This window comes from Varanus komodoensis, unplaced genomic scaffold (genome assembly GCF_004798865.1).
Source record: "Varanus komodoensis strain SLA01 unplaced genomic scaffold, ASM479886v1 scaffold77, whole genome shotgun sequence".
Lineage (NCBI taxonomy): Eukaryota > Metazoa > Chordata > Lepidosauria > Squamata > Varanidae > Varanus > Varanus komodoensis.
Window position 1 is genome coordinate 1940544 of NW_025336442.1, and position 12582 is coordinate 1953125.

At 48.0% G+C, this 12582-nt stretch overlaps 1 protein-coding gene across 3 annotated transcripts in view; it reads right to left on the reverse strand.

The window, feature by feature from the left end:
* Positions 1 to 620: 620 nt before the first annotated feature.
* The window catches only part of MIGA2 (mitoguardin 2), a 29716-nt gene continuing 17754 nt past the window's right edge, over positions 621 to 12582 (reverse strand). For 2 of the 3 annotated variants that reach the window (XM_044453069.1, XM_044453070.1), the window contains 11 exons: positions 12108 to 12241; positions 11309 to 11423; positions 10644 to 10747; positions 10221 to 10336; positions 9794 to 9866; positions 9254 to 9340; positions 8305 to 8403; positions 7598 to 7732; positions 6794 to 6847; positions 6018 to 6134; positions 621 to 5102 (listed from right to left, as the gene is read on the reverse strand). In XM_044453069.1, coding sequence (XP_044309004.1) covers positions 4902 to 5102; positions 6018 to 6134; positions 6794 to 6847; positions 7598 to 7732; positions 8305 to 8403; positions 9254 to 9340; positions 9794 to 9866; positions 10221 to 10336; positions 10644 to 10747; positions 11309 to 11423; positions 12108 to 12241 — 1235 coding nt within the window. In that variant the 3' untranslated portion in view covers positions 621 to 4901. Of the gene's footprint in view, positions 5103 to 6017; positions 6135 to 6763; positions 6848 to 7494; positions 7733 to 8304; positions 8404 to 9253; positions 9341 to 9793; positions 9867 to 10220; positions 10337 to 10643; positions 10748 to 11308; positions 11424 to 12107; positions 12242 to 12582 lie in introns of those variants that run through there. The other variant, XR_006416892.1, reaches the window with a different exon arrangement.

The window sequence follows — 12582 nt, forward strand, 5'->3', positions numbered from 1 at the left end:
ATAGCTCACCACACGCGCACACATGCATGGTGAGGTCGCAAGGAGATTGTTTTGGACTCGTTGGGAGAAAATGATCTCTGCGCACACATGCCCCTGCCTTTCTGCATGCATGCACATGCATGCTCCCCCCCCGTACCCCCTGCCCGCACCGCCTTGGCAGCCCATGCCCATCCCTGACACCTTTCAACTGGCACCCTATTCAAAAAGTTTGAGGACCCCTGCTCTAGAACATGAAAGCTGAATTTCAAATCCAGGGACCAAATCTGGGGTTTCTGATGGTCACTACCCCATCTCCACTTCTCCTTGAAAATTGACTGAATGGAGGGTTCCTGGCTTTTCTTTTCTGTTCTAATAGGTTATAATCTCTCTCCTAAACTCAGTCAGTGAGTTAGGGTTTAAATTAGTTTTAGCTTTAACTTACAACAGGCTGATATTTTGTCTCTGCCAGCTCTGGAATGCAACCCCTAGGAACTTCAGAACTGCATTCAGCCTTTGGGCTAAAACTGGTTAAACACCTCAACTTGTGAATGGGCCTCAGGCATCTCTCATGTCTTCAGGCGGAACCAGAAACTGGCAGGGGGGGGGCGTGGGGGACACACACACAAAACACTCAAGAGCAGTTTGAGAATGAAGGAAATGTTTATTTGACTTTGCTTTTAAATGTCAAAAATCCTAATGGGATACAAAAGTTATAATTGCAAAGGGGATGAGAGGCAGTGCAATGAACAAAAGATGAGTATTTACAGCTTGGGGGAAGGGGAGAAAAGAATTAGGCACAAAACTTACATTCATTAATTTCAGAATGCTCAGGAATGTCCTTTACAAAGGGTTAACAGCATTTCCCATTCCTTAAATGCAGCTTTCTCCAGTCTTGTACTCTCCAAGTGTGTAGGATTACAAGTTCCATCACATCTGGTGGGGGGGGGAGTGCAGATTGGGAAAGGCTGCTTTAACAGTTTCTTGATCTATGGATATTAACAAATGTTCATGAACAAATATTAAAGGTGCAGGCACTGTCTGGACAGTGTTCCCAATGAATCCCAGATCCCCCAGGTAAGTGGCTCAGTTACTTAAAATCCAGTACACCCACTTCCTTCCAAAATAGTTTAACTTAAGAAAACACATTCTGAAAATAGCCCTGAAATGTGGAAAATGTTTCCTAAGTCATGGCTATTTTTTCCTAGGGGCACAAAAATCCACTTTGAGGATAGTAATCTTTTTGTTCATGTGGATTATTCATATTTGAAGCCATCTATTAGAGCAAACATTCAACTTTATACTTGGCACAGATCCTGGAAGAATGATAGGGATAGTTCTGTTGGGTAGGACTTTCTCCCAGCGCTGATGTCCCACCCCCAAAACCCTTTTCAGGTCCTTTATATTAAAATAAAAATATGGGCTTCAGGGGGACTGCCCCTTTAAATCCACCCTGTGCTTTGAATTCATCCCAAAGCTGAGAGCAGCAGCCACCAATGGCTCCCACCATCTGTTTCTCTCTAGTCCCTTTGTGCGCTTCTCTTCCTGCGGCCAGTGTGGACAGGACTCGAGGTGTGCCAGACAGCAACAGGGAATGAAAAATGCACAGGAGAAATGCGCCACAGCCACATCTCATGATTGCTAAAAATGTATTTAAAGATGCAGCATAGTTCTCTGAGTGACAAAGCAGTCAGACTGACTTCCCCAACATGGCTCAGGAATGCTAGAAGCTATAATCCAACGCATCCAGAGAGCACCAGATTAAGGAAGGCTGTTTCCGATGCCTGTGTCAAGAACCAATGATGCAATTCTCACAGAGTGGCCAGATCTGAGGGGAAGCATTTCTGATCAGGCATCTGGGAGAGCCGTGAGCTCACCAGGTGTGTGCTGTCACCTGATTAAGAACTGCACCTGTGTATTCTACAGTCAAAGGAATGGGGCTGGACCAGTAAGGAAAGTAAAATGAGGTCCAACATCAGCTTATTTATGATGCTAAGGGCTGAAGCAGAGAAAGGTTCTTTTTCCTTTTCCTTCTCAGTTCATAGCATGCATAAAGATGCTTCGATTCCCTGTTATGTCTACATATGCGTAGACCTGAAGAAAAAATGCTAGTAAAAGGTGAGTGTTGGGTGTCTTATTCGGCTTCTTTGTTGCAACAAGACCTACTTCTAATTACATGTGCTTCAGACTGCTGCCTTAGCCAGCAAAATGTGCACAAATGAGGCCAGAGAGTCTAATCCAGCAAGAAGCCCCATTAAAATAAACAACTGGACCATGATTGCTTCAAGGTGCTTATGCAGCAGAGCATCCCACAAGAACTTTGAGAACTAGTAACATGGCCTGCTAAACATATTCACCAGCAGTCTTGACAGGCTTTCCATTCCACCCAATCCCGATGTGTAGGGTTTGGCTGTCCATCGGGCCAGCTACCCAAGGACAAAGGGTGGTGCTTTTTGAATGAGAAAAAACAGTAATTGATCAGAAAAAGAAGAGGCTGATCAGATTGATTTCCTTCCACTTAAGCAAGGTCACTTCTGTGAGCTGTGATTATCCTCCTAGCCTCTGAAAGGGGCCCTGCATTCTAAATGCTAGTCTTCCTCCCTCAAATTACCTCGAAGAAACTTCCCCAGCCGAGTCCATGTTTTCCACTGCTCCCAGGCTCACTGGAGGTGTGAGCTGCATAACGCAGAACACCTGGAGGGTAACTGAATTCTGCCAAGCCACTCCTGCTAAACAAGGTGCAGGAAGACGGCTCCCACGTACCCCCGTTTCCAATGTTTCATACAATCAGCCTGAGCAGAACCATTCACTATCTGTAGCCTTCAGTTATGCAACTTACAGGGGTTTTTTCAAGTAGAGGCTCCTGCCATGAAAAGATTAAAAAGCTTGTTACAAGCAGCTCTCTGGGGCACCCAGGCCTCTAAAATCTACCTTTTATGTAACACTTGGCTCAGCACATTTCCTTGTGTTGCTTGCCAGAGTACAACACACACTACAAGGCTCTTCTGTCTTAGTGTACATGAAAAGATGCCACTGTCTGTACTAAAGGCTGGAGGGTTGCATGAGGCCGATCCTTAGATGCAAATACTAAAAAGGCACCAGAACACCCATTGCAGGAAAGCATCCCTGTGAAGCCAGCCTCTTCATACTTGCTATAAAACTCGCACAACCAGTATCACTGTTTCCAGAATTTCCTGCCTTTGAAACCGCTTCCCTTTTCCCACCAATCTGCAGACTGTTTCCACTGTGCCCTGCAGAGGATTAGGGGGCACTTCCTAGGTGTGCCTAATCAGTCTGGAGGGACCAAACCATGAGCCCACTGGCGATTAGAGCACCTCATACCGCCAGTGGTCCTCCGCGGATGTTATGCCATGAGGATAGCCGAGCCTGGTGTCTGTGGAGGAAACTCCCATGCCAAGCTTCTCCCACAAGTTCCCCAAACGGTTCATTCAAAAAGCTCCTCTCTGCAAGAATGTGCAGGTTCGGTTCTGTGTCTGCTGTGCGAGGCACTGCAGCATCACAATTGGGCCACAGAGGGCAGCAGAGTCTTACGAAAGCACAGGGGCCCAGTCCTCACCAGCACTCCTTGCTGGACAAGCAGCCAGCTGCTCCTGCACCCCCCTGCCCCCCAGCAGCCTGTTGCCTGTTTTGTCCCTGGGGAAGAAGGTGTGGGCAGAAGGGGCCTGTCCCCGTTCTCAGCTTCCCTACGGGGTGGTGTGCAGCATGCCAGACATACGTTTAGGATCCTCCACAGCAAGCAGAGCCTGTGGACCAGCTTAGACCTACTTGCTCAGCAAAAGGGCCAACATGCATGCTAAGGGCAGTGCAACATGTCACCATGCCTGTAACTTTAAAACATTAAAATGCCTAGGTCTGCCACTTGCTCAAGGCTGTTTACAAACAGAGTGAGGAGTGGAAACTTCACATTAGATTCAGTGCATCCCTGGCAAGATGCATCAGACTGGCGCACCACCAGACAAGTGAGCTACAGGGATAATGTGTAGCTTGCCCCCAGTGCAGTCCTCTCTGCACAGATCTAGAACCCTCTGGACATTCTAGAGCATTGTATGCAGCCACGGAAGGAGAAGACAATGGATTTTATCCGATCCTGGCAAGCAGGACAATCCCCTCAAACTTCATAGCTCCCCACAATGCTCCACTTCACTAGAGTGTTTTCTAGTGCCTCTTTCCCCAGCCTAGTGCCCTCCTGGTGTGCTAGACTACACCTCCCAGCATGCCCCAGCCAGCCCTGTGAGCTGGGAGTGGTGGAAATCATAGCCCAACTCATCCAGAAAGCTGTTTTGCAGTGCTTTACAGAGACAATTGCTCCCCGCTGCAAGATGTCTGTGTGTGGGTATTTCTCCCTGTGCAATCAAGAGAGCATTACCATGACCAAAAGTCATAACACTTAAACCAAACAAAAAGGTGATGAACCTGAATGTACATACAGATGCAGCAAAAGGAATAATGTTACAAACATACAAGAAACTTCTCACTTTTAAATCAAAGAGAAGTCAGGAAACAGAACGAAATGCATTTCTCCTGACTCTTCCCTGATTTTCTGCTCACACATTTAAACAGGAGGGAATTCTTGTGCAGTGACCCCGTGCAAGACTGGTAAGAGGGCAGTAAGAGGGCAGAGCCCAGATGTTTACAACTTATGCTACAGTTTAAAAAACCAAAATTAAGAGTGAACAGGAGAGCAAAGAGCAAGCCAAAGTGTCCTCAAATGCTCCCTACAAAACCTCCAGATGCAGCTAGGAACATCTGGGCAGTCAGCCAATGTCCCAAAATGTTCCTGGGACGGAAAAACAGGAAGGGGTTTTTTCCCTCCCTGATTAAGCCACTTGCTTGTGGCGGTAATCCATTCCCAACAAATGACTGTCTCTGAAAAGCCAGGAGATTCCCAACCTACACAAGCGATCTTAGTTGACTTCCTCCAAGGGGACGATGTTGCTGGGCACAGTCCCATTCATCTCTGGGGTCGCCTCAACCCCCAAGTAGGCCAGCAGAATCTCGCTACGGCGCCGGGAAAGCTGGAGGATGTCTTCTGCTAGTAAGGGCACCGTTGTGTACCTCACAATGTCAAGGTCGAACATGTCTTTCAAATATTGCAATATCTGATGCTGGAGGAGAAAGATCAGCAGAACGGCATTTGTAATAAAAATGAGGAATTCATGCAGGTAAATATTATAGATAGGTGGAGGTGTGTGTCTCTATAAAACAACTGGGGTCCACAGCATTTCTGGGTCAGTGGAATGTTGAGAGAGTGTTGGGGGAACCATGGCAGGTCACAGCCTCCCAAGAACTTGTCAAACTGAGTTTGCATGGGAAAAGGTTAGAATCATAGAAAAGTAGAGTTGGAAGGGGCCATGAAGGCCATCGGGTCCAACCCCCTGTTGGTGCAGGACACCAAGTCACACCATCCCACTCAGAGGGCTGTCCAGTTTCTTTTTGAATTTCCCCAGTGTGAGAGCGCTGACCACCTCTCCAGGCAGCTGGTCCCACAGTTGTATTGCTCTGACAGTGAGGAAGCTTTTCCTGATGTCCAGCCTGAACCTGGGTTGTTGCAACTTGATTATTCCATGTCCTATACTCTGGTATCAGCGAGAAGAGATCTTGACTTTCCTCTTTGTGACAGCCTTTGAGGTACTTATAGAGGGATATCATGTCCCCTTCTCTTCTCAAGGCCGAACATGCCCAGTTCTCTCAGTCTCTCGTCACAGGGCAGTTTCCAAACCCTGGATAATTTTTGCTGCCCTCTGGACCCTTTCTAATTTCCCTGCATCTTTCTTAAATCTTGGTGCCCAGAAGAGGACACAGTATTCCAGATAAGGTCTGACTAGTGAGCAGTATAGTGGAACTACTACTTCTCATGATTTGGAAGGAATACTTCTGTTATTGCATCCCAATATAGCATTTGCCCTTTTGGCAGCTGCATCGCATCGACAACTCATGTTTAGCCTATTGTCTACAATTACTCTGAGATCTTTTTCAGTTTATCTACAGCAACTCACCTAATTAAAAAATAGAGTGCTTACCTTGAAGAAGCCACAGACTTCTGCCAGGTGTTCCTTTGGCCCCAGAAACCCAAAAGCCAGAACAGGACTGACATGCTCCGATACGGAGTAGAAATGGGAGATGAACCCATCTGGGACCTGAAGTGTAGCAGGGGGTGAAAAGGCAGGGATTTGCACCACAACGTAAGACTCCCATTGTGCACGCACAGGGCTCAACTTCAGGAAAAGCACACTCCATATGCATGCCCCAGTTACACATTTTAAGGCACTTTGGGATGGGGAGGCCACCGAAGTCACTCAGCACCATATGAGTACGACAGCCAAATTCCATGTCTGTATCCCATGCGGATGCTGCCTTGGCTCTGTACAAGCATCACATGGTCCGCCAGGTGAGCCAGAGCCCGAAAACATGGTCTGACATGGGCCAAAAGCAAACAAAATCCCATGGTGGATTTGGACTGAGTTGGAACAGGCCCACTAAAATGGGGCACGACTAACTTAAGGCCCACTCATTTCAAGGGCCCATTTTATTCAAAGCACATCCCCTGTCCTTTGGGGGCCAGATCCTTTGGTGGGGGTGAGGTCAGCTATTATAGAACATATTATTTGCTTTAACCCTCTGAGCTATAGGGTGCTAGGAGGTTAAAAATAGAAAATGGGTATACTCTATACATGACAGAATCGGCACCAACCACATGATTCTAAGAGACCCTAGCTAACCTTCCACGTGACTACATCTGCTTCTGCAGCATGGAAGATGCCTCACCGTCCTCTTTGCGTGTTCCTCTTGCACTTACCATGAGAAGTCGCCTCTTGGCTTTCAAAACTGACCAGCAGGCTGTTGCAAGGGCCTAACATTTTAAAAAAGAAAACAGAACCGTGTCAAGTGCCTGTTTTTGGAAGCGATCTATCAATCCACTTTGACCGCTGTGACCAGGACCCTCCAGGAGCGTTGAACCAGTGGACCTAATACTGCCTGCCAGTTATCCAGATGCCCCCGCCCCCTCCCTTTCCCTCAAACATTTAGTGATTTCCTAGTTGCTTGCATGTTTTTCCACCTATTCTGCAAGATTGAAATGACTCTTAAGACTGCTAAGCAAGCTCTTTAAAGCAAACATATGCTGGAATCTTTAGTAAAATGTGTGTGTTGGTCTGACACAACTAGCAAGCTGGGCAGGCTTCCCTTTGGAGCAGCTCCTGGAGAATGGGGCCCTCATCCAGCTCTGCTTCTGGACAGCTGGTGACCAGTTACCTAACTTCAGATGCACACCCCCACCAAGATATGCACGAGAGGGACACACTCTAGCAAAAATCATCTCCCTTTGAAAGCAGGAAGGCGATAAGTGAGTTATTCCATTGCGTGGAACGGGTTTTCAAGCCTGTTCACCAGGATTGTCAAACCTCAGGGATCTGGGGGTCTCAGCCCACCCCAGCAATGCAGCACCCAAGAGCTTCTCCCAGATGGAATTTGGCCCTCAGGCTGAAAGAAGTTCGACACCTCCAGTCCAAGTCATCCTTCGCCAACTTGGTGGCCTCCAGAGGTGGTGCTGCATAATGTATCATCCCCAGCCAGTCTGGCTGACGGGGTCGAGTGGACACACCGTCTCTTTGAAGCTGTCGGAGAGCCAACGGTTACGCAGGACAGCAAGCACTGAAGAAGGCGGGTTCTCCAAGTCCTCAAAGGCATCCATAAGGATGAAATCCAACACGATGTCGAAGAAACTCATGCAAACTACCTGGCCAGAAAGTAGGAAAGAAGGCAGGTGAGGGCAGAAGGCCTCTAGTCCAGCATTCTGTATCCTAAACTGGCCAACCAGATACAATTTAAATTCACCCTGGGCTTCTTGTCACAATGTTTGAGACCCCAAAGTCTGGCAATCCAAGTTGACCTGTTATGACATTTCAATGGACATTTGTTTCTAGTTTTGCAAGCCTTTCTACTTTACATTCATCAGACCTAACTTTTGTTTTTAATGGATAAAGACAGATCAGTAACAATGTATCTCTTTAGAGATCTAGACATTTGGAATCCATGGTTCAGAATGCTATATTTTACATTCTGTATGAAATCCATGTGAACTATAGCACTACACTTTGTCTATTACTGCAGACAAGCAGATCTCCAGACATGGACTTCCACTCCCATACACGTCTGTCAGAATGGCCCATTGGTCAGGAATGCTGCTGGGTGCTAATGGATACAGCTTTGAGGAAACAGCTGGGTCTGATATTTCAGAAACCTGCACAACCACCAGTCCACCAAATAAAAGTGCATGTCCTTTCAAAGAGGAGAAAAGCCTCCACAAACCCCACGTCCTTCCAGCTCCTTCTGCGTTGTTGGCCACGTCTCCTGTCTCAAAGTGTACCGCAACATCTCTTCGTAGCTTTCCAGGAACCCTTTGGTATTCTGGTGGGGGAGATACAGAAGACCACCAAGAGCTGAAACAATTGATTTCATCACTGCTACAAAAAATTGGTCTTGGAATCCGCTATGGGGCTTTGAAAGGACAGCAAGTAAACCTTTCACAGTGATTCGCTGAGTTGTCTTATCACAGAGCCACTGAACCCCAGGACCCATGGTCAAAATCCAGCCCACCTGGGGCTTCCCAGGGGGCCACACCTCTTTCCCATTACTGCCAATATTTCCTGATTTCTCAAGTTTTGTGCAGTCTTTCCCACCCATTCTAAAAAGCTGAAATGCCCAAGCTAAGATTTGCTTATTGGCAGTAGGAGTTTGAAACGCAAACGTCTGGTACTTTTGGCTCACCCATTTTGACTGTAGGCCTGCCCAGCATTGGAATGAGGCACTCAATAGCCCCTTGGAAATGGAATTCTGTCCTCAGGCTAAACAGGGTCCAACATATTTGCCATAAGGAGAGAGATGGCAGGACAGAAGGGGGTCAACTGGATGGCCCTCAGCACCACATTTCTTGGCCAGTAGCAATAGCAGGCCCGTGTATGCCAACAACCTGGCAAAAGCGACAGGGAACAGAAGTGCTCTGAGCAGCCCTGCAACAGCTGGTCCCAGTGCCAACATCTGTTCCAGGCTCCCCTTGATATTCCCCCACTACCCATCCAAGCATTCTAGCTGTCATTTAAATTTCCCCAAAATGACCAGATATGCCACTGGCATGGGGCATTGTGGGAAAAAGACAGTGAAAGCACAAGAAAATCAGTATGCCTGCCCTGCCAGTAAAAAAAAGGTTTGTACTCTGAGTTACAGTTAAGTTGCCTCTTCCCACTCAAGAGCCTCTTACCTTCTCAGCCTTGGTGATCAGTCCCATCACCATTCGTTTCCCCACCTCCCCAAAAAACATCTGATTGCTGTCTACCTGGAGGAGCTCCTGTGGAGAAACCAATGAGGAAAAAATGTCTCAGTATTTGGACAGAGAAACAAAGACCAAAGAGTCCAGCGGAGGGCAACAAAAATGATCCAGGGTTTGGAAACACTGCCCTGTGAGGAGAGACTGAAAGAACTGGGCACCTAGATAGCAAAGTGCTTTTAAGCCAGTATCCTTATTATTGGAAATGATGTGGCTCTGTAGAGCAGTCCCTGGGGAACATGGGTAGGAGGGCAATCTTGCGCTCTTGTCCTGCTTCTGGGCTTCCTGCAGGCAGCTGACTGGCTACCGCATGGACTTTGCCACCCAAAACTGATCAGTCTTTCATTCCTGGATCAGGTACCGCAGTCAGGCCAGGGAAAGGTGCACACAGAGCACTGCTGCTGAGCCATGATGCTACCCCTCCAGGCACAGGGATTAAAGGCATTGCAGGGACTCTAAAAGGTATCTACCTACCTGAAAAGCTTGTCGGACACAGTGGAGCTTTGCCAGGAAGTCATGGTCATTGTAACAGCCTAGCAGCTCTGTTCTAGAAGTCAAGGAAGAGGAAAAAACATTCCAGCAACGCATACCAACTGCCCATCTTAAGGCATTCAGTGGACAAATGCTGAACCTATGGCATATCATGTCCCTTCCGCTCCTGCGAGGAAGCAGGATTCATCAAGACGATTCTAAGGAGTTTCTTCACCCAGGAGGAGTAGAGGCCGATGGTTGTCCATTCAAGCCCTCCCTGCAGCAGCCTTTATTCCAGGCGTGGGCAATTTTGAGTGGTTTGAGACCCAAACTGTCCCCTAGAATCTGCCTGATGGCATCTTGCACCCCTTGTTGTACTGTCTAAATTCAACAACAGGGTGACGAAGAACGTGGCTGCTCCATCGCTCACCGGAAAGTTCTGCACAAAACCCTTCCTTCCTTCACCAGTTGTAAGGCTTCTTCATAGGCAGCAGCTGGCTTGGAAAGCTGGAACGGCATTTCTCCAACTTGCAAGGAGTCAAACAGCTACAAGAAAAGAATCCAGCCACCTTAGTGCCAGGGGCACCAAATACTGCAGAAGGCTAAGGCAAGGTCATTGAGACTACATCAGCCCTTGCCATGCTGATCCAGGCCCCTGACCAACTCCAGGCCAGGTGGCTGCAGTGTGCTCTTCGTGGGGCTGCCCTGAAGGGGAGAACACTCTCTCCTCCCGGGACACGATGCTACCAGGTCGAAAGTCACCGCGCTTCAAGAACTGCCATTTTCTGTGGCAGATGTGCCAGTGAGGAAGGGGTGACAGAAGCAAATTCCTGCTTCATTGAGCCGAAGTCACCTCAGCAGCAGAGAAGAAGGAATCCTCAGAGGTCAAGCTGTCCTCTTCATCATCAACCCGACATCCCAGAGACTCTTCGGTCATGGGAAGCGCGAGGGCTCTCTCTGGGAAGGCCAGAAAAGCGGAGGTGTGAGCACCACCCACGCAACTGGCAGCCCTCTTCACAAACTCACTGGTGCTGATTCTTCAGCCTCATTTATTTCAAGAGCAGTACCCCGTCTTTTGGTCATTAGGACTCCAGGGCAGCTTACAAAACTTATGACACACCACATTGGTTTTTTAAAAAAAGGACAAGAGCAAGTGGTGAGCTGCCACAGGCCAAAGCTAGCACTCTTGCGCTTCCCCTACAATCTGTTGATTGCCCAACCATTTCTTTGCTTGGACAATGGCTATTATAATAGCCATTACATAATAAATAGATAACAGCTTTCCCACCTTTATACACTTACCCCTCACTGTCAAAGACCTAAATGCCTCTCCTAGTTACTGGCAGTGTAGATTGAAAGCCAACCCACAAATGCAGCCTGCAAGGGCTTCTCTGATATTGACTTGGCCTCTCGGGAGGAAAGAGGTTCGCCCCAGCAGCAGCCTCCTGCTTTACTGGGCAAGATGCTCTGGGCAACAGTTCTGCCACTGCATCAGGGCTGGCCCCCAACTCTACTCACCCAGGTCTATCAGCATGCTGTCCGTGGGAAGGGTGGAGCCAAACTCTTCCTGGAGGTTGTACGCCCTGTTCAGGAGCGATTCCAATTTCTCTGCAAACTCTCTTTTCTGAGATTCCTATGTAAAACACACAGCACTTACCAGATCACACCCATCATTACCCTGCTCAAACTAGGCTTTGTGATATATCCTAGCACAAGCTGCTTTCAAACAATTGTTCCGGGCTGTCCATGAAGAAAGTCACAGATGACCCTCTAAAGCCTGCCCATGGCAAATGTTTTCCCCGCCCATGTTTTAATCTGCTTTAACAGATCAAAGCTGACTCTATCACTCACCACTCCCAAGAGACCCATCTCCCCAAGTTGCCCATCACTGAAGTTATCAGAGGACCCTTTTTTGATGCCTCCACACAGACCTAAGTGGAGTCCAACTTTCAGCATGGTGGCTCCCTCAGAATGGAGGGGCTGGAATGAAGGGAAAGGAGTAAGGCCTTCCGTGGAACCACTGAGTGCAAAACTGGAAACCTCTGGCTATGGGGTGGCATACAAATAGGATCAATAAACAAACCTAGGCAGCCCAGATCTGGCTCATGGCTTGTGGTTCAAAGCCTCTGGGCTGAAGAGATTGTGGACAGGAAGTGCATGATAGGGGGAGGAAAATCGAGACAAAGAAAAGGCAGAAAGGAGAGGGGTATGTAGCCCAAAGCCAGAGAGGGAAACAAGGCAAAACTTCTTGTGTCAACCTTTTGGGCGCTGGTCTTGGTATAATGTCACCCTACCCAGTTTTAGAGCTAGTTCTGACCTCCAGGAGACCTTCTGACAGCATTTCCAGTTCTCTGGAGTTGTCCCAGGTGAGGGGAGAGGCAGTACGATCCCTCTGCCGGACAGTTAGGGCTTGCTCCCACTTCTGCAAGGCCTCCTCAAACAGCTCCATCCCTGTCCAAGCAAGAAAGCCCGAAAGGCAACATGTCTGCTTGCAGTCAAAGGAGAAACAAGAGCAGAACAAGACCTTTTCTTCAGGCACTTCCTGCCTTGTGCCTATCCATTCTGCCAAGACTCCACAAGAAGCCATGGAGGCAAACGTTTTTAGGATCAGGGCCCGAGCACACCATGCTTCCAAGCAGAAGCAACAGCCCTCACAAATTCCAGTCAGTCATTCTGTATTTTAAATACCTTTGTGTAAACCCATCACCATTCAATGACGTCCATCATGGACATGATTTCTTGATTCAGTCAGCACAGCTGCTGCAGCTGTCAATTTAAAACTAACATGCATG